This window comes from Galdieria sulphuraria (genome assembly GCF_000341285.1).
Source record: "Galdieria sulphuraria unplaced genomic scaffold scaf_0, whole genome shotgun sequence".
In the NCBI taxonomy this organism is placed as follows: domain Eukaryota; phylum Rhodophyta; class Bangiophyceae; order Galdieriales; family Galdieriaceae; genus Galdieria; species Galdieria sulphuraria.
The window spans coordinates 51,454-77,855 of NW_005178475.1; the positions used below are offsets into that span (position 1 = coordinate 51,454).

The following is a 26,402-nucleotide window of genomic DNA, read 5'->3' on the forward strand; positions in this document are numbered from 1 at the left end:
ANAGTTATACTGGTGGTGTTCCTTATTACGTTGTTTATGTTTTAAAGAAATTGTGCGAGACTTGTAGAATTGTTTCGAGATCCATTGATCCTTCAGAGGATGAAATCCAAAGTAGAATAGAGCAAATTCCTCCTGACTCTTCGCTTTCGGTGAGACCTTCTCATAGGACACCAGAGGCAATGACTACTTTCACTGCTATGCTTCTCGCGAGTATGTTAGAATTTCGTATTCCTATGGAAGAGACTCTGTTGGGTAGTGTATCTATGGGACTTGATTCCAAATATGTTCTGGATATTGCTAATCATTTTGGTTTTTATTACGAAAATTGTTCTAAGAATGAACACGGTGAAGAGATTGAAGCAAGTCTCAACCCAATAGAACAAACATTTGTCAAGTTGGTTTTTCCAAAAATTGCTTTAAAGTATATCGAAATTGAATGCTGGGATGTTCCTCCTATTCGTTTTATTTGTAGTTTGTTTTCATCCATTAGTCGCTTTGACTCACCTTCTAGTCGTGGTTTCAAGTTTGAAATTATATTTACTCTTATTCTTTATGTTCGATGGTGTTTTTGTTCCAGATTGGGTGAATTGAGTCTATTTCGGCATAGTCTTGTAGAAGATATTCCTATAAAAGTTGGGCGGAGAGTGGTAGGAGAATTCGAAAAGGATCCTATTCTCAAGTATGTTCCAGCATTGAGTTCCACAGTTGTTGGTATTCATAGTGCCAGCGAAGAAACTTATCATGTGAGTGCTTGGAAGCCGTTGTTTGAAACTTGGTTATCAAATGATGGAATATTTATTCCTACAAGGCAAAACTCCAGTGGACCTGATGTTCTTATTCGAGTAACACAAACTAGCGACAATTCTATTCTTATTGGACAAGATGCATCTTCTGTAGAGCAAATATCCATGGAAACTGAAACCAGTGCAAGTGATATTTTGAACAAACGGAGGATCTATTTGATTGGGATTGCATTGAAGTGTTATCAAATGTCAAGTCCTGGTGTTGGACGTTCTATGATTAAAGCAGAATGTGCTAAATTTTTACATCCAGTTGCGTCACAATTGGACTTGGAGAATCATAATATAATGGCAATTCAGCTTATTGTAAGCAACAAGTATACTGCAGAAGTATCCAAACAGCTGAAAGACAACCAAAATTGGGTATTGGATAGTGGAATTTATTATGAAGACCATAACAATCATATTGTCTCTAGTCCTATCAATTCTGCGACAAAACCACAGAATACAAGGGAAGAATGGCTATGGATTCCTCCTCATTGTCAAGTTGTAGTATGTTCTACCAGCTCTCTCAAATCCTTTTTAGGTTGCAAGGCTAGTGAAGATCTAGATAGAGTTTTTGGAGACCATCCATTATGGTTGGACCAACTCAGACCACTTTCAAATCTGTTGGAAAATTCATTGATAGACCTGTTGAGCCGTGCACCATTTGAGCAGTCTTCTGAGAGGAATATTCAATCCATGGAGAGGGGTAACCCAGTTATGAATTGGAATGTTATGCAAGTGGAAGAAGAAGATACACGAGGCGAACAAAGGGTTGCAGCATCGAGTTCTTTGTCTTCGTCATTTGATTGGAATACTTTCCTAAGAGACCGTTGTGGTCTTTCTGAAGAAGATGTTGCCTATTGTTTGCCCAAGCTGTCCTTCATAGGAATGATAGATTTGAGTGGCGTGACAACAGAGTTTCTTTTGAAGTGCGGTATCGATAGTCCTTCACTAAGATTGCGAATTATGTTAGGAATACGACAGCTTTTAGCAAAGTAGCTTTTATGGACTAGTTTGTGGTATGCCCATGATTTCCCTGTAGAAGATGATGGAAGCCTTATAGAAGTCGTAGTCCTAATAAAGACATGTAATTTTTGTTTTTATCTCACTGCAAAGTCATTACGTGCTTAGTAACTTGAGATATCTTGCCAATATGCTGAGGAAGCAAAAAGCTTCTGTTTAGTTGTTCTTTATTCAGATTCATCTACAAAAGTGTTGGCAATCTATTTAGATAAACTTGCACTTCTTTTACCGTTTGCAAATGTTAGTTACGCTTCCGTAGATATGGATTTCAATTTCCTTATCGCGTTTTGGCAGGATTGTTATTGAAAAATGTTCTTGACATAACTGACGAGGATGAAAGCATATAATGTCATCAAGATAAGTATATTCATTTTTCAGAGATCACAAGGCCAAACAAAGTTCACTGAAAGAGTTCAAATGTTCTGATACGCAGTAGGCTGAATTTGCATCTGTTGAAACACGAACCAGCACGCTGTTCATTGCCACACTTGAACTTCAAGTGAACTCGACTTTGAGGTAACTTCTTTAAGGAAGATGTTCTGAAATAACACTAAATATGAATAACATGACCCAAAGTATTATAGCTCACAAAAGAGCTTAAGGTTCCCTCTTTGTTATTTTAAACTTATTTTTCAATACTACTTATCCTTAGATAATGAAGAATCTGTTTCAAGCCATCTAAAAGCAAAAATTCCCAACTTTTCATACTTAAGAAGACGATGGTTGAGTGTAATGTTTCAAACCGATACAACCCATATGTAGTAAACCGTGAAAGGGATGTTTTTCGAGTGACAGAAGAACTGTATGATCTTCGTAACAGTCGAAAGCAACTCAGGGGTTTAACATGTCCCCCATCTTTTTGGCTCTCGCAAAACTACGTTTTGTTAAACCTATTTGGAGTTGGTTCGAAGGTTTGCCGAAACTTCCCTGTCGACTTTTGCTTCGGACCTTTCGAGCAGAATCTTTTTGGAGAAGCTGAAAAAGGCTTCGTTGCTTTATGTAGATCAAAGGGAGTTGGAGCCCACACTTGAGTGGGCTTTGTACTTTTTATTGTACCGATCAGCTTGTAATCAGATGGGTCTACAGTTTATGAAGCCTACAGACACATTCCTCCTTGTTCAAAGTTTCTAATTCCAGAGCGACGGAAGACTTTGGGCATTCCTTCTGATCAATATCTTGTTATAGCTTTTGATGAAGTTGGTGTCCTAGACGAAAGTCTCGACGAATTTCATTTCAAAAGAACCCATGACGGTAGAGTTCGACCATACAACGACTTTATCGGTATCATTAGTCAATTGTGCAAAGAACCCGACTTGTTTTTTATAGTTGTTGGGAAAAGTAAAGGCTTAAATATATACAATTACGTAGCTTCAGTCTCAAGAGTTCAGTTAGTATTTATTCCTCTTGCGCCGCTTGAGAAACATAGTATCGTGGAACATTTGGAGAAAAGTTCATCCTTTTTATTCACTAGGAGCCCAAAGGTTTCAGAAATTCTTTGTCACGAAGACTTCTCAACTAGTGAACTTGCAGAATTGTTGTTGGAATTGACTGGTGGTGTTCCTGGTTTACTTGTTCGAGCAATCAGTTACCTTTTGCTGTATAAAGCATCCAACAACAATTTCTCATTATCAAAGGAAACCTTCTTGATCATAATGAATAACCTTCCAGTAACAAATTATTGTGTTGCGACATTCTTACCTCGTCTGATAAGTCTCAGTGAGCAGCGTAAGCGCTTGTTAAGAATGCTTACGTTATTATCTTTGTATCGTATTCGATTTGATTTTGATGAAACTGTGCAAATAAGCTCAAATTCTGATGTGTTTTTGTTTGATCTAGTTACAGATATGTATCTCTATCGTCGATTGGTTATAGAACCAGACCACAACGAACGCTATGAAGTGTTGATTCCCAAGTTACTGATTGAATATATTAACCAAGGCTTAAAGGATGATCGTTTAGAATGGTTACTTTTACAAACTCTCAAGTCTCAATCTATGGAATTCTTTTATGAGTCGAAATGTCGAATTTTGGAAGGTCTTATTGCTACACTGTTTTATTTACATTTTTCCCGGCGTCCTACAAACAGCTCAATGTTTTCTACTCTTGGTCAATTATCTCGTGTTTGGAATGAAATGAATTTACAATTTTCTTCCGAATCTGCTGCTTATTATATGAAATCTATACATTATACCAGAGCTGTATCAGGAACAGAGAGAATGACATTTGGAAGCAATGATGAATGGGAAAGGATAATGAAAGAAATGTTAGAACTTGAAAAGATATATATTCCATTTCATTCAACATCCCATAGTCCAGATATACTATTCAAGTTGCATGGAAGAACGAATGAGAAGAACTTGATGATTGTGGGTATTGCTTGTAAAGGCCGATGGAGTCGTAATGGTATTCGATGGAATGAAATTTTGGAAGAAGCTCACAAGTTTTAAAAACCAGTGCATGATCAAGTATTGACTAGTCATCCTACATGGCATTGTATGTTGATTATTATGAGTACTCAGTTAACAACCAACGTATCTGAGGACTTGAATCATTCTAGTCGTTGTTATTCATCCGGCGATAGTGTTGAAGATTTCGTGATTCCTCACAACTGTGAATTGGTTATTCTTTCTGAAGCTGACGTAGAAAACTTTATTGGCAAAGACATTTTATCAAATTTAAGGAACGCTTTCAAATCTGTGGATAATCCACATTCGAGAAATATTGGCATTTCAACACTACAAGAAATAGTTTCATCTCTTTCCAAAAATATTTAGGAATATATCGTTATTGTTCTCTAATGAATATCTGAGAAGGTTCCCCAAGAAACAATTTTAAAAGTTGTTATAAATCAGACTATTCTATGAAATACTGTCAACCATATCAAACTGCAGCAAATTTATTCCTCTAACCACAATTGTGTGATTTGGATGACATACTCCATTGTCACGTGCTGTATAATGCATAAATGAAGCTTATAACAACAAAGCTGAGCTCTGACTTTAAAGTTCATCTTCCTTTCCATTGAAATCGACGAGGTAGAATGGACTTTAGCCAATCTTCAAAACTTGACAACTTGTTGCTACATATATTCACGTTCTGTGAAAAAAGTCTCCTTCTATTTGTCGCTAGAAAGAATTTTACGTTCTCTTTTCCCAACCAGAAGAGCTTGCCGAAAGGGCCTCTAATTCCAAGTTTGTTATTCTTGCGATACATGCATTTCAACTTGTTGTTCTCAGGGTCTCATCATCAAATGAAGATGGTAGAGTGTATATAGTAAGGAAAGTTGAGAAATCACACCATATTAACCTTACTCCATGCTATAGTTTAGAAAAAGTATTTTCTCCGTACTGAAGAATCGAATAAGAAAGCACTAGACGAGTTTTAGAGTCTATTAGTAAAACGAATGAAAAAACTTAGAACCAACCAAACATTTGCCGTCATTGATATAACATATGAATTTTTTCTGAAAAGATTCACGTTTCCAAAGTTTCAAAACCTGTATATACTATGGAAGGACTTTTTCAAACTCACTTGGCGCTGTTATCAATTCAATTATAACAACATTTTGGAAGATAGATAGTACAAATAAGAATCTGCCTACAAAATATGGAAACAACCTCCAGAAAGCACAGAATATTTGAAATTGTTTTGTCATTTCAAAAGTTTTTATGGTCATCTGGTCAAATATGACAAAGTACAAGATGCGAGTAAATCACACCCAATGGTTTTTGGTGCCATTTCATCTTTCATTATTATCCAGGCAAATCATATTTGTCTGGAATTTTTAAACAAACTTCATATAGCCTGTAGAGATTGACATGTCATTGAGGCTCTATGGGGAGATTCGCTTCGACTACGAGATATTGCCTTTTACACATGTATGAACTTTATGGAAGCTTCGTCATCAACTAGAGAAACTGATGAAGAAGGAAATATTATGTCATTTATGTCTTCATATTTCGATTGGACTTTTTTCCTATGGAAGAGATGAGATTCTTTTACTATTTTCAAATCTATCTCTGATTGGATGCAGTAAATACGCAACTTACAAATTGCGTAATGTACAGACCAAATGCAATGCAAAAATGTTTATGAAAAGGCACAACATTATTTGTTACACGAAACACTTCCAGTTTGTCGACAGTTTTTGGACCACAATGGAAAGATTTATCAGAAGAAGAACTAAGGAACAAGGTAGAAAGCATTCCTATGCTTGAAAGTCTTTCTGTGAGAGTGGAGAGAATGGAACTTAAAGGATATGCTGTGTTCTCTACGCTGCTTTTTGCTAGCATCTGTAAAATTCCTCTTCATTGCAGAGAAACATACTTTGGTCGTTTGCAGTTGAGAGAATACATTTGAATCCCTCTAATGATCACATAATTCGTGCATTGCAATCTCATTAAAGTTTTAAGACATAACAGGTAAAGGAGAGATTGGCATTCTGATATTCGAGCTGAAGCAGAAAAATATCTGTTTGCAGTATCACAACAAATTGACTTGGAGCGAACAGTATTTTTGTTATTCAGCCTATTGTGAGTACGAAATATAACAATCAAGTTTCAAAGGAGTTTAGAAATAACAAGAACTGGATATTGAATAGTGGAGAATACTATGAAGACGTTCATGGACAAGTACTTTTTAGATCAGTTGCTTCTAGACCTGTGCGTGGCTCCACTAGCGAATGGTGTATGATTTTTTCTCATTGTCAATAGGTTTTTTGTTCCACCACTAGTTTGAAACAATCTCTTGGGTTGAAGAGCTATGACCAATTGGAAAGGATTTTTGTAAAGGATGCTAGCACTTCAACAGATTCTGATTTAGTCTTCTTGAGTTCTGCATTTACATACTTGTTACAGGAAATATCAGGAGATCAAACAAAACAAAATGCAGAACAAGTTCCGTAGCAGAAGTAGAACGAGAAAGAATTATTCTTCCAAGGAACGATACGAATATTGTCCAAATAGAAGATATGAAAAGTGGAGCAAATGTCACTGCATCAAGTAGTTCGCTCTCCTCATTGGATTGGAACTTTTCCCTTCCTCTAGTGGGACTTGTGACAATCAAGTAGATGGATATGTTTCAAAGCTTACGCGTCTTCCGGTATCGACTCTAAAATACATTTTTCCTTTGAAGACTTGATGGATGCAGGAATTAGAGAGAAAGATATCGTGAAAATTTTGTTTTGGTTGCAAGATGTTTCCACAGAATAGAGGTAATCCCATTTTATTACTCGTGCTTGTCTTGTAAAGTTAGTCTTTGTGGTCGTTGTTATTATATACTTGTACCTTTTATTGTGCAAAGACCATTTGGCTTGTTCTCTACCTTTCAAAATTTCTACAATTATTTTTCTCTAGCTACTTGGCACAAGTTTGTCTAGTAAACTCAAGCTTTTCTTAATATGCCAAACATTCCAAAACTTTCACCCATTTTGATCATGAATGGATATGTCCTTCCTGTTCAAATAATTGAGTATAAAAGATACTGATTGTTATACTTCTCCTAAATGCTCATATAAATGTTAATGAGCCTTTTGGAGTTTAAAGTCTCGTTTGCATCCTGTTATGTGTGAAATTACGCAACGTCATTATGCTCAGTGCCACTCTACTGAATATCTCGACAACTTTGACGCAAGAAATTTCTTCAAAGAAACTTATTTTCTATAATACTAATGACTTGCACAAAAGAGAACAGTTTGCTTTTGAGTTTCAAAGACAACCCAAACGTCAAGTTGTCTTTTTGTTGACTCCAACACTTTCAAGCCAATATGCAAGTGTTTTTTGTAGAAGCTTAAATATTTATTTCTATGAGGCTTCCTTTATTATTGGAACCTTTCTTTTATGGCTTTCGTGACAATTATCTTGTGGACTGGAGCTGTCATCTAGTTTATGGTGGGATGTTTTCGTATTTTACTATATCAAAAGCTCTTGAAATATAATATCAATAGCTGTGAAAACAAGTAAAATTTATGGTAAGAGCTAATAAAGTTTTTATGCAGCCTGCAATACAGATTGACACTTTTCCGGAGTTCAATAACTAAACTGAGAATGGCAAGCACTCTTGTGACAGTTGTGAAGAAGTAGTTGTATATTCCTTCGGGGATTGACAATTCAAGACTTGAGTTTGGTTGGAAAAGATGGAAATTTTTGAATTTTCTCACTTGAATCTAACATCGGCAAATATTTGAAAATAGCAACTTGTACAGGAAACTCTTGCATTGTAAAATTACGTTGGCTTGATAGGGTGCAATCGGTTTTATTTTCTGGTAGCTCTTTTGTTCCAATTGTACAAGTTCTATCTGTTATATTCACAAACTATCCAAATCGTACACTAGATTGGGCAAGTCTTTCCTTGTATCAAAATGAATAGTTTCAATCTCCTTATTATCCCAATCTGAACAAATGTTACTCGTGAAACAAGTAAAGATTTATTTTCAAAACTTCAAAGGTCACTTTGAGATTTATTGATAATCAAGTATGACTCTCTCTTTTTGAATAGAAAAGTCAGTTTTATTATGCAAAGATATACTTCTACAGCCATATTCGAGTTTTCCAAACATTCTTTAGATTGTGTGCGTTAGCAGACCATGCACTTCATTTTCTTTTGTCTATCATACAGAGGAAGAGCCAAATACTTAAGAAGAAATCCATAAATCATTATTTGGAATCCAATAGAAATACAACTTTGTCTTGAGCTAAAAGCCTCAATGTGTATTTGAATGGCCAGTCACTCTACTACAGAGCGTCAAACTTTATATTAAACGGTATTCGATAAGTTGTGTGTTTTGATACACTTTTTGAAATAATTCGTTCATTTATTCTTTAACAACATTGTGTGTCGAGAAATACTAGAAAAGCTTTGTATCGCTTTACAACAAAGATACGGAATTTAGTTGAAGCCAAACAAAGAACTGTTCTGATTTTTTTTGAAGATAAAATTGTCTGTAAAGATACTCAGGCGTGCGTCAATAGATTACTTCACTAATTATTGCGATTTGGATTTATCTTTCTTGGAGAAGTTCATTATAGACATTTTATCCGTGAACTGAGCCTGGCTACCTATAATCGTGTAGCTGTAGGTCGTGTCCAAGATGTCACGAAATAGTTGTATCAGCTGAATCGAGAGCAAAAAGCATAGGATATTTCTTGGACTGTTGACGGGGCAAGTAACTATTTGCTATGTTCCACATCTTTTTGATACTGTGAAAGAGCAAATCTGCCTTGAATTAACTGAATTTACAGCAAAGGATGGTGATGAGGCTGCTTTAGAGGCTCTTCCTTGGATCCTCAAGTCAAGGACTTTTTGGAAAAGTTGAAAAGGGCTACCCGTCTTTTTGTCGATCTGAGAAGCTTTGATCAGGTGCCTCCTGAAGAAAGAAACTTCAAGTGGATAGCTCATCATTTGATGTTGTCTGTTGCCTATTGTACAGTGAAGAAGCCAGAACCGGATCCATCCCAGCCGCAACCAAGACCTGAAGTGGTGCTTGGAAAATTCGAGATTTGTTGAGTACGAATATCTTTTTGTCATTTTTGACGCACTTGATGCATTTGAGAGAATGAACGATTTATTTGATCTTAGAGATACTACGGGTGGTTATATTGCGATATACAATGACTTTCTCTTTATCATTCGCGAACTCTGTCAGCAATTCAATTTCGTTTTTCTGATAGTTGGGAAAAGCAGATTTTACCTATACGCAACATCCTATTATTCCCTTATACTTTTTCTTTACTCCTCCTATTACTTCTATCCATACACAACACATTAACATACTTATATTGGCTTCTTCAAATGTCCGATTGGAGTTGTCACTTTCATCTCTAGAAAAGAACGACACTTTTGAATGGTATCCTTTTCATTTCTCCTAGAAGACGAAGTACACGCCAACATTCAACTCATAAAATTCCAACATACTACTCAAAGTAATAAACTTACTTAGAAAGATTCAATTTATAGCTAAAAATGAATAAATACTGCGTCTGTAACACTGCAAGAAGGATTGCAAAGATCATTTGGCTAGACCTTATTCAATATTTTCATAAAGAGTTTGGCTCCACGGTTGAAGACATTATTGATGTATTTCAGTATCTAAAATCCTCATTGTTCTGCATGACTTTGTAAATTTCGTTCCAGAGCCTTTACTTGAATAAAGAGGTTGTCCTGCATTTAATATCTATTTTTCTACAGAGCATATGAGAACTGACAACTCAAATGCTGCTATGAAAGGATTCAAAGTAGCGATTCTTTCTCACTGTCTTACAAAACAGTCTTCATATTTTTGTGATTTTTTCTATAATCTTTTACAACATAAGATGACAATATCATGCTTTATTGTAGAAATCAGGATACAATTTTTCGGCACATGGAGAACGACTCATTAGTACACATAATTGATGTAGAAGACTGTCGTTTTTTGTTACAAAAATGAATAGAGTAAAACAAAAAGCATTGTGTACAGAAGGTATGGCAAGAAATTGTAATGATCGAGATGTAAATTTCTCGTAGTTGAGAATAATGAGGTATGGAATAAAGAACATTGAATGAAGCTGTCTTATAGACAATTTTGCAAGGGAGACAGCCTACATTTTAACAATTTTTCGTTTTTCTACTTCAAATAAGTAGCTTTCAAATATTTATCTAAAGGTTTCAACTCTCGTTTCATCTTGGAATGCTTCCAAGGTCATAGCATTTATCCTTTGAATGAATTGGGCTAATTTCAGCTTTCTATCAAGAAAGAAATGTTCTACTTCATCGGTAACATTATTTTACTGCTTCGTCTTCATTTTGTGAATCTTGCAAGTCTTCAATGAAATGCTGCTTACTCTTGTATTGTTAAGATCCTCTCCCCTAAGACCAGCGTGAGAAGATCCAACTTTCATTATCAACATCAAAATGTCCTTTCGTATCTCATTTTGTCTCTTTCGGGGTCATGGCCTCTTTCAATTCACTATCATGTCGAAAATTTCAAACCTCTTGCCATGACATAATTTTACATTTTTCGAAATCCTTCAAGGAGATAGGAGATTTACTTCTCACTCCAATGCTATTAAATAGTATCTTTTCTAGTGTTTGATGGTCTTCATTTCAATTTTTCAATTTAACGTTAACTTTCAAGGAAAAGATGGCTTGAGGCTTTTCTTCTCTTTCCATGTTGGAAGGAATTTTTTTCACGAAGTTTATGTATCCGCGCAATCGAAAACTCACCAACCAGCTTCATTGGTGTTGGAAAGCAAGCAAGTATCTGCCTTCGAGTAACATTCGTACTAAGGGAACTTTTTCATTTGACGGATTCAAAATAAACATCTACTGAATTAGCCATACCGTTGATAGTCTCATAAACAAGTTGATAAGAAAAGTGGCATGCTCTTCGGTTGAAGTATTCGTTTATAACCATTATCCTGTTCCATTTGACGTTAGATAGTACCCTCAGAAAAAGTGATCAAATGTTGGCATGTAAGAACAGCAAGTTGCCACTGAACACTTCTTATCTTTGATTGATTGAATAGGCTTTGAATCAACAAGACACTTCGCATAAGAATTCAATGAATTACGACATCTAGTGCTTTTCTACAAGAAAAATGTGCACACTTGAAAAATTATGGCAATTGACAATAGAGTGGATCTTTACTGATGTACAATTATTCCCAAATATTTTCAACGGAGCAGAAAAGCAACCACCGCTAATAACAACGAAGCCGGCAGTCACGCTTTCGACATTTCAAGCTTGTCCGCTATCTTGATTCCAAATGCCACGTTCTTCTACAAAGATTTCGACTTGGAAAACCATAAATAAGTACGTTCAGTGATTCTCTATGTCATCCACTAGATACAGCATACATGTCTTTTTTCGAACATACAAAAATAAACAACGCCAGTTCTCTATCTTTCACGAATTTCTTTATTTTCTTTAGTATGAGAGGTCTTTGCAAAGCTTGTACATTCTTCATTAGCTCAGTACGCAATTACAGAACAAAGTATTTTCATTCAAGAGAATTGGTCATGTTACAAAACAAAATGGAATACAAAAACTATTCAAAAACTCGTCCAGGCTGAGTGTCTTGAAAGTGGTTTTAAAATTCTAAACTTTCTTCCCATTTTCGAAGATATACACAATTGACAGGAGATATAACACCATCAATGGAACAACTCTAAAATATTTATGACATTCAAGTTTTCCTTCGAGAAGCTCTCGAACTTACCTTATATACAGGACAGATACCACAAGGGACCTCTCCAAGTGTTGCAAAGGGTGAGGTATGACTAAATTCCTTTATCAAACTTGTCTGTTTCGAGGCTTTATCACTTACTGACAGTAACGATATACTGTAGTTGATTTTTCAAGGTCGGTACCTTTACATATCCTTTCTATAACTCCATCATAAATCATGGTTTGTAAGAGACTTTCAAAGTCTTTGATCTAAAAGTGATCGTGATATTTATATGTAGCTTAGCGGAACAAATAATACAACAAACCTCTAGTTTTTCTTTGGATATACCCAAAGATGTGATATAATTCGCTACTTCCTCAACTGCAACACCTGTGGAACTTCCACGAATAAACCGCAAAGACTGTTGATACAACACATCGAAAAATTCTGCATCGAATTCCTGATTGTAATACCAAGGACCACCCGTAACATCAATCGAAGGTTCTAAGTCAAAGAGCATATAAAGCTAAAAAGGCTTGAAATGTTACTCTCGGTATTTGAAGATAATAATACCCTACCTTCTTGTTCTTCGACTTGACAGATTTGAATGGCTTTACAAGTTTCTTCAACTCCAAGTTTTTTAAGATTTTCGTCAACTGAGTCTGCTGCAGTCGACTAATGTTTCTCAAGTCTCTAATTTACCAATTAGCAACATCAAAGTACCGATTGATATCTTTATACCTTGTCCATATTCCTTTATTTCCAGCTTCTTCGACGTGGCTATACACCAAACGTTCTTCTGTTGACAATCCTTGCAGTTTATTGGCAACCTGTTCCTCGACCTTGGAACATGAAGTGATGATTTATATAAAAGTTTGACGAAACATACTGCTTGATAGAAAAGTTTGCCGTGAAGTTTCTTTAATTGGAGTCTTCCACGTTGCAACAGATTGTTATATGTTTGCAACCTTTCGTTTGGAGAGATATTTTCAGGTAGGCTCTTTCTAACCTCTTCGTCGGTGACACCTAGCCACTAGAGTTTCTTAAAAGTAGGTACATAACTCTCGGAACTAACCATGTGGTCCTACTGAAGCTACTCGTAAAACTATTTCTTCCAGCTTCGTCGTATCTGTTGCCATGAAAGGGAATGTAAATACCAAAAACTGTATTAGATGCAAAAAGGACTGCCCATATATATCCGAAATTAAAAATCATTTCACCCAAGTATCTGACTACAAAGGAAACTGAAACAGCCTTTTATGAATTATGCACCTGCAAGGAAGTGCATAAAAAGAATATTCATAAATATTACGAACGTGGGTTTTTTCGAATAGTTGATTCCAGTTATTCTACGAAGACGAGATTCATTCACGGAGAAATAGCATTTCGACTTTGTTTCGCGAAAGTCGCTCCATGAACTGGATAATTCAGTCTATACAAGGTAAAACAGTATACTCTTAGTAATAAGAATTACTTTACACCAGTTTCCAAGACCAAATAAATCTTCCTTTTGCATGGATGGAACTTTACTTTTCAACTCAAGCTTTGAAAAGGATCATCTCCATTTTGGAATGAATGTGGCCACGCTTTCCCAAAATTGAATGCAAAGAGTGCTTGGTTTTTCTACTTGCAGCTATAGTTGGATAGCTCAAAGTTTCAACCGCTTCCACCCTCGTTGTATTCAACCTACTTGTTTTCGGTCCAAAGTTACCAAACTTTGCCCTAAGCGTCCTCGGTCTTCTCTTCTTTCTGACAACAATGCTACCAAATATCCCCAAAAAGCCATTTATTTAACAGCTCAGGTCAAGCTTCCTCAGATTAGCGAAGTGCAAAACGCTACTTTCGATCAATGTTTACCACTGGCTAGAAACATATGTTTCCGCCTACAAGAGGAGCCCCAGGACGAAAACGCCTATCAAGTGTTAAAGGAATTGTTGTCAAGGGAAGAAGGTGCCAGGGCTTTTTTTGTTGAATATCTTTCTGACTATGAGCTAAGTCTCCCTGATAAAAAGCCTCCTTTCAAGTAAGTACTTCTTTGCAACAAAGTCATGACAACCTATATTTTTGTTAGGTTAGAGAAGTTACTGAAAGATTGTGACGAATATGTTCCCAACCTCCTGGCCAGAAATCTTGCAATGTCAGTCGCTAAAGAAGTGGACTTGGCGAACGATTCTAAAAACGCAGAAAACGAGGAAGTGGACGATACGGGCAGCGGAAGTTGGTCAGATAGTGTTGAAGAAAGTTCTGGAGGTCCTACTATGGTAAAAGAGCGAACAGCATTGCTGATCGATAGTATTGCCTCAAGTGAAATTGCTCGGGAACTCGTCGCTCTTTGGTTTTCTATAAGAAGTAGGAAGGGGAAATATGTCCATTTTTTAGAACGCCAAAAATTTAGAAAGGATCAGCTGGACGTTATCCAAAGAACGCTCGAAGTATTCATTGGTGCTTGAAGAAGATGTATACTTAAAACTTTTTGTATTAAAAAGTCTGAAGATTTCCCATAGCTATAATAGAAAAATTTTTTTTTAAACTTTTCTCCAATTGTAAGGTTTTCCAATGTGACTCAATCAGTTCTATTGTGAACAGAAAATGACACACCAAACTCACCTTCTCATGAAAAAGTGACATAGTTTATGGGAACAACTGGTAAATAAAATTTTCTTTCCAGACTTGTAGTGACTGCAAGATAATATACCACAGAACAAACAACTCACGACACTGCATATGATAGCTCAACTGTTCAAAAAGGTGCCTGGAAGGAGGTCTAAAAGGTCAGACAAGAAAAACGAAAAGATAGAAAGTAGCTAAGCACATTAGGAGTACGAAATCTCCTTTTACACTGAATAAAGATACAGCGAAGCAGTTTCCCAAAAGGACAGCAGACGACTTCATCTCTGTCGTATTCTGGGCAACTCATAACTACGACTTACGTTTGAAAGTAAAGGACCACACAACAAGAAATAAAACAGCAAGTATTAGTACTCTTTTATTCATAAGTAACACAAGAGTTGCAGAAGAAAAAGCCAAGAGAAACCAGACCTTGTACAGAGCCTCTAACGGGATTAGTCTATAAGAGGCTTGGCAAATATACAAAGACTTGTCAAACAAAAAGGTGGTTTACCAATCAAGTTGTCCATACGTTTGGTTTTAATATGATTTTTCAACGAAGCTTCTTAGATACCCGATAAGAATATCTCTCATTCCAAGGCTGTCCAGCATAATAGAGTCAAACCCATTTCCTTTGAAGAACATTAATGTTTATGTGATAAGCAATGTTTGTTTTTGTATATGGTACTCTTAGAAACGCCTACAAGGAATACAGACATTTATTGGATTTTCAAGTTCCCGACGTTCTTGACAAATATGCCGTTTATAGAGGTCTTGCGAAACTATCAGGCTACCAAATGTGGAGTTTGGGTAGTTATCCAGGCATATTTCCAGTAGCCCCAAAGGAAGAAGGAGAAAGATTCACGGTACGAAATTTCAAGATAAGATTTACTACCTAAAATCTGACAAGGAATACTTTCAAGGTAACAGGAGAGTTATTTTCTTTTGAAGCGAACGTTGCTGACTTTCTGTTGGCCACCTTGGATGACTACGAAGGTTGTCATCCTTTAAATGCTTTACCACATGAGTATGAACGTGCTACAGAAATTGTTTTCGCAGTTGAGGAACAAGATTATGTCACGTCTTGGATCTACAGACTCACAACCCGACCTTCTTCCACTTATCCTGTCATCTCGAGCGGAGACTATTCGACTTTTTTGGTAACTAAATATCAGTGAAGTGAGCTCAAGGCTCAAGTGTAGCAGCTGTTCATTTTCCTAATGCTTTGTACATTTTGAAGCATTTGAACGATAGATACACATCAGTCCTAGTCAGGGAAGAAATGGACCAAGAGGCCTAATGAATATCTGAATCTTGCGAACTCGAAGAAGACGATTTATTCACTTTTTGATGAAGTACGTATTCGAAAATCTTCGACTAGGAAATACAGAAATAATAAAGATTATTGGGGTGTCAAAGGGTTTCATTTGGAAAACTAAATTTTTAGTATAATTTGATAGACGGTGCAAATGTTGAATTTTGGAATCTTTATGACTCGGCAATCGTAAAATTTAGGATAGACTTTGGACGACACGATTATGAACAGAACTGTTTGATTTTGGAGAAGTTAGTTATGGGTAGCGTAGTAATAGTTGCAGAATAAGTAAAGTACTGAAAAATATTGTGTATTTTTAGAGCTATTATTGCTCATCGTATATCTTGGCAATAGCTTATGCAATATTACTGAAAGATAGTTTGCAGATAAGATAGACTGGATTTGAAAGGCAGTTGACTCTTTAGGCTTTGGAAGGACAACGTGTGAAAGAAAGGAAAATGGCACTATCGGAAAATAAAACTCGTGAGAATACATTTCTTTACGTGAATTCTGGTAGAATAGTTTGGAAAAGATCTATAATTCCATAATATCGAGTTGTTGATGGGTTGATTAGTCATGTTGAAAATGAGCCATCAGATAGAAATATCAGAAAAATCTCTTAGCTATTTCCAAATCAACTTTCACTTTCTACAAGGTCTAATGAATAACATCCGTGGAAAATTTTTTAAAAATAAACAGTAAGTGAACTTAATATGTCAAAATTTTCGAAATGACATGTGCCAAAGTAGTATACTGATATGACGCTTTATGCAAACCATGGTTGCTTGTTGCTATTACCTGACTCGAATTCAAATACAACTGCAAAGAATACATCCAAGGTCAAGGAAACATTACCACTACACCAAAACAGTGTTCTTGAACTTCAAACGTAAGTGCTTTCATTCGTATGACTCAAATTGTTTCAGATTGCTGCACTTCACTCCTAACTTATGACGCTGTTTTTGAACATAGAACAGAATTCTCAAGTATTTTGAGTATCTTAATAATATCCATGATAAGTATGATCACTTAGTCGATAAGATAAAGTTAATGAACAGTTTATGCTTGTATGTTTTCAGCATTTTTGTGTTAAGTTGTCCAAGATATTTCAAGGTCTTGACGAATGTCTTTTGTTATAGTAGGTTACAATCTAAGCAAGAATCACTACATTTGGATGTTTTTTTGTAAAAGCTGTTCCTCCTCCTTCTGTTGAAGAAATCAATCTTCTCAAGAAATAGGAACCGAAATTCATTTAAAGTCTACCCCACCCATTAGCAATTTCTTTTTCAAATTGGTTTTTTGAGCCTCATGTTGTTGTTGTAGTGGTATGAAGCAAACGTAGTATTAGTGATATTCGTGGAGTCCTCGTTCTCTTTATCGTAGAAAAACCCAATGACAGTTATAGAAACGACTTCCTCCTTAGAAGATTCCCGCTTCGATCCTTTTAAAAGAAACGATAAAAGTTTCGACTGGATCGAACTTGTCAAGGTATGCTTTCCGTTCAAGAAAAAAAGAGTTATTTTATGACCGAGGAAAAAAAGTTTCCCTTAGTTTTTGTCATTTTTCCGTTCCGGTTTTTTGGTGCTCTTCTTTCTGTACTCGGTTGTTATTTTTTCTTCCTCATTTTCGGACCTTCTGTCAGACAGAACATTGCTGCAGAAGTTTCCACTTCCAGAAGACAGTTGCTTCTTAGAGGCGGCAAATGTTTTTCAAGAGCCTGTCTTTTTTTCTTGGGTTTCTATAGAGTCTGCGGTCGTCAACATTCCAGCTATGACTCTGCCGAAGCAAAAAAATATGTGCTTGTTTGTAATCACACAAGTATGCTGGATATTCTTATACTTATGTCAGTTTGTATGCCTTCCTTTGTTTCCAAAGAAACTGTTAGTAAAGTCCCTTTGATTGGGAGGATTGCAACAGGTATGCAGTGCATCTATGTGAATCGTGCTAGTCGTGGTGGAGTTTCAGCAAAAGTAATAGAAAGGCAACAAGCCTGTATGGAACAACGCCCTGTAGCTCCATTGGTAATATTTCCAGAAGCAACGACTACTAATGGTCACTTTCTTATTAAGTTTCATACTGGCGTATTTCGTGGAGGCTTTCCAGTAGTGCCTGTTGTCATTAAATATCGATATAGAAGGTTCTCACCCACTTATGAAACAATACGTTCAGCATATTACATCTACAAATTGTTCACTCAGTTATATAATGAAGCAGAGTATACCCTACTTCCTATTTATTATCCTAATGAAGTGGAGAAGAATGATCCCTTAGTATATGCCAATAATGTTAGGTAAGCTCATAGACTAGCTTGACTTCAAATAGGTTGATTGAAGTTGTCAATAGGGCAGTAATGCAGAAGGAATTGAAATGTTCTTTATCAGAAAGTTCATATCAAGATAAGCTAGTTTATCATGGGTTACTGCGTAAGCAAGACCGACCTAAACAGCTTTAGTCATGTGTTGTAAATGTCGTGGGGTAGTGTGATTCCTTACCAAGACAGAAGAATTAAGGAAGCTTGCTGTTATTCCTATGATATTACTTATGGTTTGCCTGTTGCTCTATGAGAAAATAACGTCCTCTTTTTATGAACAGACAGCTTGTGCTGTACCGAGGAATCATTGAAGTATTTGAAGAGTATGCACTTATTCACATGTGGGATATGATAGGAGCACACCAGAATACCTCGGCATTAAGTTTGGTAGTTCACAAGTATGGTTCATAAATTTTTTTGTCTTGTTCTACTGTAAACAAGAAATCAGTTGAATAAATTATCGCGTTGAAAACTCTTGTATAATTGTACCATGTTTTTCCTGAAACCTTTCTTTGCCTATCAAAGACAAGATCAATTTTAGCTTCAAAGAGGAACAATATCAATATCGCCCCTACAAGACATGTTTAGAAGGAAAAGTGTTTCTGCATTCTAAGAATTGTCTACATAATCTGCACGTCTAATTGTTTGTGCTATTCTACAACGAAATAATGAGTGGATTATCATAAATTATGAACCAGAAGAATGGCATGCCACAGAATTATGAAGTATAATGCTTCTGAATATGGACAAGACATTGTAATGAGATTTTTACAAGTTTAGTAAATTGTGAAGTTGAAACAGTGTATTTATTCCCATGGAGAATGGTTGCTTTTTTCAGTGGTTTCCTGTTGGCAGCCAAACGAAGCCAGTGTTTCGTCCTTTCAAGTATGGCTATGGAAGGCTATCTAGGGTTTCTCACTTCTTTCACGGGGTGCCCTATTCTTTGGAACAACGAAACAGAAGGAAAAAGAGTAGCTATCAAACGAAGCTACTAACGTGTTCGAGGTTTGACAAAATAAATGGAAGGCGTTTATCTGACGTTGTCGAATTGCCTAAAAATATGTCGCCAAGGTACGTCGTTTCACAGAATTTTAGGCATATTGTTCTCAGCTGGTTTGATAGTGTTTGCCGTGATACTTTTCTGGAAGCGATGAAAGAAGTTGGAGGAACAAAGGTTGGTGAAATTAGAAGAGGTCGGATTGTGCAATTTGCGAAGGAAGGTCTATTTATAGATTTGGGTATTGAAAGGATAGCCATTTTACCAAGAGAAGAGTTGTGGCTTGAGCGCAACAAAAGTCCTCGTGAACTCTTCAAGGAAGGAGACGAACTCGAAGTAGAAGTTCTGCACCCAAGAGACAATTTTGACCTTGTCGTTTCAGAGGTTTCCGTTAGAAGACGCAAGTGTTGGAATCGAGTGAGCGAGTTTTATTTCACGTCAAAGAGTTTTCCTGTGTTAGTACTCGGTTGTAAAAATAATGGCTTGATAGTTCGATATGACTGTATAGAAGGATATCTTCCCATAGAACATCTTATTCCTAGTAAGACTGTAAGTCAAGTTATGAACACAGAGTTAGAAGTGAAGGTGCTCAGTCTGGAACCAGAAGCGAATAATTTGGTAGTTTCTCAGCGTCTGACTATTACTGAAAAACGCGAGAAAGAGTTGAACGTTGGAAGCATTGTCAAAGGTGTTGTACGAGCGGTTCGAGATTATGGCGTGGTAGTCGACTTGTATGGTGTTCTCGGTCTTCTTTTCGTCAAGGATATTTCTTGCGATCCTGTTGAAGACCCATCAACAGTATTTAGCGTTGGAGAAACAATTCAGTGCATGATTATCCACACTGATAGAAAACGTCATCGTGTTATTCTTAGTACCAGAGCTTTAGAGTTACGAAGCGGGGAAATGTTGAAGGACAAAACTAAGGTTTTCGAGAAAAAAAAAGAAGCACTAAAGCGAGTTGGGAAAATTCTGGAAGAGCGTTCTTCACGTCGCAAATGTTTCTTTGGTAAAACCTTTCCTGTACAGAACATTCAACCAAAATAAAATAACAATTGTATTTCATTTTGTCACGAGTCTCTAGCCAGTTGGGTAAAATGTCTTATGACGACATAAGAAAGCAGCTGGACTTACTTCTTGGTCCAAATAGAGACGGAGTCCAAAGAGAGGCACCACCTACGTCGTTTAAAGACCCCCGTGTTTGCAAATACTACCTTTGCGGTGTATGTCCGCACTTACTTTTCTCGAATACCAAAGCAGTAAGTCTTTCGCAGAAGCTACTAAATCTTTCTTCACCCTTTGTTTAGGACGTAGGACCCTGTGACAAGGTTCACGATGATAATCTTAGGAAACAGTATGAAGATGCAAGAAGACAAGGAGAGCACTTTGGTTACGAAGAGGAGCTGGAGCGTTTTTGTAAAAAGCTTATATCAGACGTAGATCGACGAATTGAACGCGCCATGAGACGACTGCAGGTACAGTATGGTATTGAAAACGAAAAAGCCACGGATTTGTTGGCATACTATCCTGGACCTGGTAGAACTCTGTTGGGAGTTATAGATGAGGAAGGAAAGGAAGATTTGGAAAAGGGTGTAGGAGGTATGATTGGACAGACCGAGCATTACTATTCTGATCGAGATGACGAGGCTGAAGACGAAGAACTAGAATCTCGTTCTGGAGAACAAACAAGAAGCCGCACAAGTTTATCGACAAAGGGAATAAAAATTTTGGCAGTTGACGGAAGCTCCATAGAAAATTCCTCTCAGACAGTTCCATCGAATGAACAACATGACAGTAACCAGTCTGTGGAAAAGTTGGAATCAACAGAAGTATCGAATAGAGACGTTCAACCAGGCAGTAAAGACATAGACCCTGGCAAGAAACATCATTCTGAGTATACAAACGAAGACGAAAGTTTAGAGCACGAAACGAAAGAAGTTGCAGAATTGAAACAAGATTCAACAACAAATGTTTTGGGAAAGGAACATTCTACTGCATCGTCAAGTAGCCCTATCTCAGAAGCGGCAGAAGTTTGGAAAGAAGCCAAATCGCCCGATGGTCGCTCATATTGGTATAATGTTGTTACAAGAGAGTCAAGATGGCAGCCTCCTGTTGGCGTTAAGTTAGTGCCAATAGCGTCTGTTCGCTCAACAACATCTGAAGGCAGCCATAATACAGCCACCAATGATTCACTACTTTCAGGTGATGTTTCTGCGAATCAACAAAAACTAAGAGTTTGTGCAGAATGTGGGGCATTTCTGAGTATTTTTGATTCCTCACGCAGACTAGTTGATCACTTCAACGGGAAAATGCACATGGGATTTGTTACTTTGAGAAAGAAAGTGAAGGAACTTGAAGAAGACTGTCACCGTATGAGAGTGAGTAATAATTCCAGAAATTTTCGGACAAGTAGAAGAAGAGACGACTTTTCTTTGGAGCGTTCTGATTTCCGTCATAGCGAGAGTAGGCGAAAACGAAGTCACCATTCTCGTTCGCCACAGCACCATCATAGCAAGCGCTATAGAAGTCCAAGTTGTGGAAGCAGTGACGAAGAGAGAATCCGAAGGAGCTCACATTCTTATCATCATTCACGCAGCTCAGGTTCGCACAGACATCGTTATCGTTGAGATTAAAAGTTGGATTGATTTTCCTTTTCTTATACTGAGTGAAGTGAATCTTATGATGAGTATTCTATAGCTTATTATTTCAATTGTATGGAACACTTTCATGAGTAGTATTGCTAAAAATATAGATTGGCACAATATTTGACAGATATATCATTCTAGAACTTGATTTTCCTCTAATAAACAGTCAACAATATTCCTTGTTCTCTTGTTTGCAAAGAAATTTTGATGGATTTCCGTCAGTATTGAAAGATGCAAAAGGTAGGTCATGAAATCCGTGTGATTAGTGGTATGGATATTAGATGTAAGATATTTCAGATGTTATTCTATGATTGTACCTAGAGTAACTTTGCTGTTCTACAGTTAAAATTTCGACGAGTAATTGTACCTGTTTGGCTAAAACCAGAACAGTCTTCGATTTCTCATTTGGTTTCTTTGATGTTTTCTATTTGATTTCGTTATTGTTTGGTTCTCAGAAATTTGTCCCATGCTTTATATTCTAAAATTTTCTGTACTGAGACAGTGAGGTTTCAAATTAATTGGCTATGAAAAGAAGACATGATTGACAAATTGACTCATTTAGGAAAGGGATTATTTCATATGAAGAAGAACTTGGAGTGGAAAATTTTTGTTCAAAATATTATACGTTCAGTAAAAGCCAGTGAGTGCATTTGTTCAATCTTTGAATCGGTAAGATTCTCAATAATAGTCTAGATCTTCCCATCGACCATGAAAAACCTCCACGGCAGTTGATCCACGCCTTTGGTAAAGTTGTAGACGAAAGAATTGCTGCTTTTCCTTCCCATCAACACGAGAAAGCGTTTAAACAAGGAAGTGACTGGGAAGTTCATGGGGACTTTGAAATTGGTGGTAAGTCAGAGGCTTTCGTCGAAACTCTTCGTGATGGAACTGGTGTTCGATTCTGTGGCGATTTACGCGAACACGTAAGCATAGTGCTGGTAACCTGAGTTTCCGTACTCTAAGTTCTTTGAAGTCTGCGTTTCCTCAAGGTGGATATTTATCTTTTTATTGGAGAGGTCTTGACGATTTCGAAGACTATGAAAGAATAGTTTTGAGGGTCAGGGGCGATGGACAACCCTTTTTATTTCACGTAAAGACGAAATCTTTCATGCTTGATAGTGATATGTTTCAGATAGCCTTCAAAACAAAACCGGATGGAACTTGGTGTAATGTGAAGGTTCGTCTAGGAATTTGCTCTTTTTGATTGATTTTCAGCAATACCTTTTTCTATAGGCCCCTTTCTCTCGGTTCAAACTCATATATAAAGGCCATGTTACTGATGATCAACCTGAAGTGTACTTGAAAAATGTTTTGGGTATGGGAATTACAGTTGCAGGTCGTAAGCCGGGTCCGTTTCAGTTAGATATCGCTTCAATACATGTGGAAAAAGATTCTTAGAAGTTTTTTTATTGCACTTGTAAGCGTACTGAACCAATCATGTATTTGTTTCCAGTGTCGTTATTTCACAAATAAATACTAACATTTCCCATACTCTTCACAAAATTTTTGAAATAGATTTTATTGAAGATTATGTTTGTAGTCTCCTGCTGTTATGCCACTTGTTGTGTTGCATCACGGTTATGTTTATCTTATAACAGTTTGACTAGTGCTCCCAATTTATTTTCGACAAAAAAACGCTGTCGTTTCCCAAAAAGTCACAACCTTTGTAGGCTTCAACTGTTCCGTATTTGCAAAGCGTGCAAGGATCCCGAGAAGGAGCCCAGTGATTCGGAGAATTGGCCTAAACCATTTGCAGTATTGCGTTTATTTTATGAAGAAACTAAGAGAGAAGTACGACGGTTTTTCTTGGGAGATATATTTCCAGTTTTTGCTTCGGACGTTCCAAAGTTGAAAGAAGCGTGCAGTATGGATACTTTCTTTCCAATAGAAAGCGCTGTTCAACTTGATCAGATAGAATTCTTTGGTAATTTGCGATGCAATCCTTCAGTCGCTTTGGAGAAAATACAAAAGAGACTCGAGGCAACTTTTGGAGACAAGTATGTGGCCAGTCTTCACTCTGATGGTTCTGCAAATACCAAACCTTCTCTTGTTATTACTGTTTCTTTGGCTGAGAAGCAACCTCAAAATCGTTTTAGGATTGTTCTCTCAGTCTTATGTACTATATCTTGTATTTTGAATTGCATTGATAGAAGCGTCTTGTACTGTTATCATTATCAGTGGGAGAGTAAGAATATATTTATGAGATATTGTATTCACTGGCAGGTTTTCGGTTTACTGTTATTGCACCTTACTTGGGTTGGAGTTCAAAGTAGGGTGGCAAAACATTATAATACAAGGATGGAGTTTCCTTTTCCTATTCCTTCGCATAGATTTGGTTTGTGGGGAACGATTTCTCATATGTTATCTTCTGCTCCCAATAGAACGGCACTATTCGATATAGCATCTATAGGAATTGGTATTGTCTTATTGCTGTCTCTTATTGTTTTCCTTGTTGGTTTGCACTTAACACGTGTGTGTCCTCAGTATTCAACCTACTTTCCAACGAATATTTTGTTTTCATCACTTTTCACTGGAGTATTATCACGCTTGTTTAAACAGCAAGACTTGATTGCGAGTGGATCAGGCTATAGACTTGTTAAAATACATCCTTTGGCAGTTCTTGGGACAAATGCTTTACTTATTATTGGATGTCACCTTTTACCTCTTAGAAATCTGGATGGGTATCGCATCGTTGCTTCGCTTTATGGAAGATATGTTGCAGATATTGCATCAAGAATTACTATTCTTACTGTTCTCTTAAGGCTGTTTGGTAGTCCTCCTCTCATTGTCTTCGTTCTAATGATATGGCTGGGACCTTGGAAGACAGACAAGTATGCCCGCAATGAAGTAGATGAACCGGATATGAAACGAACTATTATTGGCTTTGTAAGCGTATTTCTTGCCATATAAGTATACTAATTTGATATGTAACTTAGTCAATGATGTTGCTGATGTTGGCGCTTATTCTTCCGTATCCACAAAATATTTGGCCGTTGGACCAACTTGGAGTTTATTTGCAGTCCATGCGATCCAAATGAAAATTTGTTGTAGACTTTTATGCTGGATAGAGTTGTCATCTAGTTGGCAAGGAAGAAGGCTTGAGTCACGTAAAGATTGCTACTTGGCTTTACAAAAGAATACTCCTGGTTCTCGAAGACTTTCTCACTTTCGACTGAGGAAACAGAGGCTTCCGGTTACTTGTCTAAACTTGCATAACAGCAGTTGCTCTGAAAAGCTTTCAAATATGCCTCCCACAGTAGCCAGTTTGAGAGAAGAATATTCATCTACTGGACTTGACGAATCGACGCTAACAGAAGACCCATTCACTTTATTTAGGCAATGGTTGGAAGAGGCAGTGGCTGCACAAGTAAGAGAACCTAATGCCATGTGTTTGGCAACAGTGGATCAATCTGGTAGGCCTAGTAATAGATATGTACTATTGAAGGGTTTCGACAATAGAGGTTTCGTATGGTATACAAACTACACCAGTCGAAAAGCGCAACATCTCGAAAGTAATCCTTTTGCAGCGTTAACCTTTTGGTGGGGAGACTTGGAGAGATCTGTTCGAGTGGAAGGAAAAGTATTCAAGGTACGCACAATTTCGTAACTATATTGTGCAATAAGAGAAACTATTGACAGGTTTCTTCTTCTGAGTCAGACAGCTACTTTGTAAGTCGGCCTGTAAAGAGTAGACTCGCTGCCATAGTTTCCGAACAAAGTAAACCAGTATCAAGTAGATCCGAGTTGGAAAAGAAATTTCAAGATTTGGCTTTATACTATGGTTTGCAAACAGATGGAACTTGTTCGGAATCGATACCGAGGCCTGAGACTTGGGGTGGTTACAGACTTGTTCCTGACTCCATCGAATTTTGGAAAGGTATGAGAGATAGGCTACACGATCGTATCAAGTATGTTCGAGAAGTAGATTGGTCCTCAGATAATGAACTGAAGAACAGTTTATGGCAACGCTACCGACTGCAGCCTTGAGAACTTGTGGTGATGTTTTGTGTTTTCTTAGGGGAATATGTTGTTGTAGTGAATAGTTTTGGTCCTCAGTAATGAATGTTCATACAGGAAGCTCTAGTTTTTGAGAAGTCATTAAATAGCAAATATTTGTGAAATGTTTTGTTAAAATCTTTTCAATGAATGATAGCAACGATTTCTTTCATTGCAACGCACAATACGACTTTGTCTATTAGTTTAGAATACTCATGGACAGTCGTCATTTTGAGACATAAAACGTACGTCTCTTTTCTACCAATGCGCTCCAGTGGGAACCGATTGGTTTTGGTTTTCGAAAACAGTCTCTGCATATTTTAATACAACAGCCCTGAAGACGTGTCTCTTGTCTTGGAACAAGTGTTTCATTCGCGAAATGCCAGGATTTCCGAGCCCAGGATCCAACATACGTCAGGAAGATGCCTTTCGGTAGAACACTGTCAATACTTTCTGAAGACTTTGGTGAAACTGGCGTTGCACTCAGTCAAAATGAAACCATACCTTAAGTGATCGACTCCAAATGAATCCTAGAATATCACTTTTTCATTTACCAAACCATAAAGCCCTGTTAATTGGGA

At 37.0% G+C, this 26,402-nt stretch overlaps 13 protein-coding genes across 14 annotated transcripts in view; 12 read left to right on the forward strand and 1 right to left on the reverse strand.

Moving 5' to 3' along the window:
- The window catches only part of Gasu_00310 (archaeal ATPase / transposase), a 3,386-nt gene extending 903 nt beyond the window's left edge, over positions 1-2,483 (forward strand). The window contains exons 3-4 of the mRNA XM_005709122.1: positions 1-3; positions 68-2,483. The exon at positions 1-3 is cut by the window's left edge and continues 56 nt beyond it. Of these exons, the coding sequence (XP_005709179.1) occupies positions 1-3; positions 68-1,784 (1,720 nt within the window). The 3' untranslated portion in view covers positions 1,785-2,483. The remainder of the gene's footprint in view (positions 4-67) is intronic.
- Positions 2,484-2,497: 14 nt separating this feature from the next.
- On the forward strand, positions 2,498-4,671 carry Gasu_00320 (archaeal ATPase). The gene is made up of 2 exons (XM_005709123.1): positions 2,498-2,807; positions 2,883-4,671. The coding sequence occupies exons 1-2, from the start codon at positions 2,528-2,530 to the stop codon at positions 4,253-4,255; spliced, it is 1,653 nt and encodes a 550-aa protein (XP_005709180.1). The 5' UTR covers positions 2,498-2,527; the 3' UTR covers positions 4,256-4,671.
- Positions 4,672-6,397: 1,726 nt separating this feature from the next.
- Positions 6,398-7,339, forward strand: Gasu_00330 (uncharacterized protein). Its single transcript, XM_005709124.1, has 2 exons — positions 6,398-6,473; positions 6,521-7,339. The coding sequence occupies exons 1-2, from the start codon at positions 6,420-6,422 to the stop codon at positions 6,710-6,712; spliced, it is 246 nt and encodes an 81-aa protein (XP_005709181.1). The 5' UTR covers positions 6,398-6,419; the 3' UTR covers positions 6,713-7,339.
- A 38-nt stretch (positions 7,340-7,377) lies between these two features.
- Positions 7,378-8,244, forward strand: Gasu_00340 (uncharacterized protein). The gene has a single exon (XM_005709125.1). The coding sequence runs from the start codon at positions 7,395-7,397 to the stop codon at positions 7,656-7,658; it is 264 nt and encodes an 87-aa protein (XP_005709182.1). The 5' UTR covers positions 7,378-7,394; the 3' UTR covers positions 7,659-8,244.
- Positions 8,245-8,767: 523 nt separating this feature from the next.
- Positions 8,768-9,971, forward strand: Gasu_00350 (uncharacterized protein). The gene is made up of 2 exons (XM_005709126.1): positions 8,768-9,006; positions 9,074-9,971. The coding sequence occupies exons 1-2, from the start codon at positions 8,984-8,986 to the stop codon at positions 9,309-9,311; spliced, it is 261 nt and encodes an 86-aa protein (XP_005709183.1). The 5' UTR covers positions 8,768-8,983; the 3' UTR covers positions 9,312-9,971.
- A 1,761-nt stretch (positions 9,972-11,732) lies between these two features.
- Gasu_00360 (DNA-directed RNA polymerase III subunit C34) lies at positions 11,733-13,177 on the reverse strand. Its single transcript, XM_005709127.1, has 8 exons — positions 13,029-13,177; positions 12,843-12,979; positions 12,695-12,795; positions 12,532-12,646; positions 12,279-12,479; positions 12,113-12,222; positions 12,005-12,065; positions 11,733-11,953 (listed from the first exon to the last, which is right to left on the reverse strand). Exons 1-8 carry the CDS (start codon positions 13,090-13,092, stop codon positions 11,876-11,878), a joined length of 867 nt encoding a protein of 288 aa, XP_005709184.1. The 5' UTR covers positions 13,093-13,177; the 3' UTR covers positions 11,733-11,875.
- A 350-nt stretch (positions 13,178-13,527) lies between these two features.
- On the forward strand, positions 13,528-14,623 carry Gasu_00370 (uncharacterized protein). Its single transcript, XM_005709128.1, has 2 exons — positions 13,528-13,976; positions 14,025-14,623. The coding sequence occupies exons 1-2, from the start codon at positions 13,555-13,557 to the stop codon at positions 14,401-14,403; spliced, it is 801 nt and encodes a 266-aa protein (XP_005709185.1). The 5' UTR covers positions 13,528-13,554; the 3' UTR covers positions 14,404-14,623.
- Positions 14,624-15,067: 444 nt separating this feature from the next.
- On the forward strand, positions 15,068-16,369 carry Gasu_00380 (AIG2 family protein). The gene is made up of 2 exons (XM_005709129.1): positions 15,068-15,426; positions 15,484-16,369. Exons 1-2 carry the CDS (start codon positions 15,226-15,228, stop codon positions 15,736-15,738), a joined length of 456 nt encoding a protein of 151 aa, XP_005709186.1. The 5' UTR covers positions 15,068-15,225; the 3' UTR covers positions 15,739-16,369.
- A 768-nt stretch (positions 16,370-17,137) lies between these two features.
- On the forward strand, positions 17,138-18,658 carry Gasu_00390 (phospholipid/glycerol acyltransferase family protein). Its single transcript, XM_005709130.1, has 3 exons — positions 17,138-17,363; positions 17,417-18,165; positions 18,219-18,658. The coding sequence occupies exons 1-3, from the start codon at positions 17,268-17,270 to the stop codon at positions 18,325-18,327; spliced, it is 954 nt and encodes a 317-aa protein (XP_005709187.1). The 5' UTR covers positions 17,138-17,267; the 3' UTR covers positions 18,328-18,658.
- A 279-nt stretch (positions 18,659-18,937) lies between these two features.
- On the forward strand, positions 18,938-20,258 carry Gasu_00400 (30S ribosomal protein S1 (plastid)). Its single transcript, XM_005709131.1, has 2 exons — positions 18,938-19,257; positions 19,309-20,258. The coding sequence occupies exons 1-2, from the start codon at positions 19,001-19,003 to the stop codon at positions 20,225-20,227; spliced, it is 1,176 nt and encodes a 391-aa protein (XP_005709188.1). The 5' UTR covers positions 18,938-19,000; the 3' UTR covers positions 20,228-20,258.
- A 9-nt stretch (positions 20,259-20,267) lies between these two features.
- On the forward strand, positions 20,268-22,042 carry Gasu_00410 (uncharacterized protein). Its single transcript, XM_005709132.1, has 2 exons — positions 20,268-20,439; positions 20,488-22,042. The coding sequence occupies exons 1-2, from the start codon at positions 20,278-20,280 to the stop codon at positions 21,805-21,807; spliced, it is 1,482 nt and encodes a 493-aa protein (XP_005709189.1). The 5' UTR covers positions 20,268-20,277; the 3' UTR covers positions 21,808-22,042.
- Positions 22,043-22,227: 185 nt separating this feature from the next.
- Positions 22,228-23,314, forward strand: Gasu_00420 (NADH dehydrogenase I (Complex I) alpha subcomplex assembly factor 1-like protein). The gene is made up of 4 exons (XM_005709133.1): positions 22,228-22,465; positions 22,519-22,748; positions 22,799-23,002; positions 23,059-23,314. The coding sequence occupies exons 1-4, from the start codon at positions 22,363-22,365 to the stop codon at positions 23,221-23,223; spliced, it is 702 nt and encodes a 233-aa protein (XP_005709190.1). The 5' UTR covers positions 22,228-22,362; the 3' UTR covers positions 23,224-23,314.
- A 3-nt stretch (positions 23,315-23,317) lies between these two features.
- On the forward strand, positions 23,318-26,401 carry Gasu_00430 (pyridoxamine 5'-phosphate oxidase). Of its 2 annotated transcripts, none has more exons than XM_005709134.1 (3): positions 23,318-24,672; positions 24,737-25,414; positions 25,465-26,401. In XM_005709134.1, the coding sequence occupies exons 1-3, from the start codon at positions 23,356-23,358 to the stop codon at positions 25,810-25,812; spliced, it is 2,343 nt and encodes a 780-aa protein (XP_005709191.1). In that variant the 5' UTR covers positions 23,318-23,355; the 3' UTR covers positions 25,813-26,401. The 2 variants fall into 2 exon arrangements, with proteins under 2 accessions (XP_005709191.1, XP_005709192.1); XM_005709135.1 differs by having other exon boundaries at positions 25,465-25,943.
- Position 26,402: the final 1 nt, after the last annotated feature.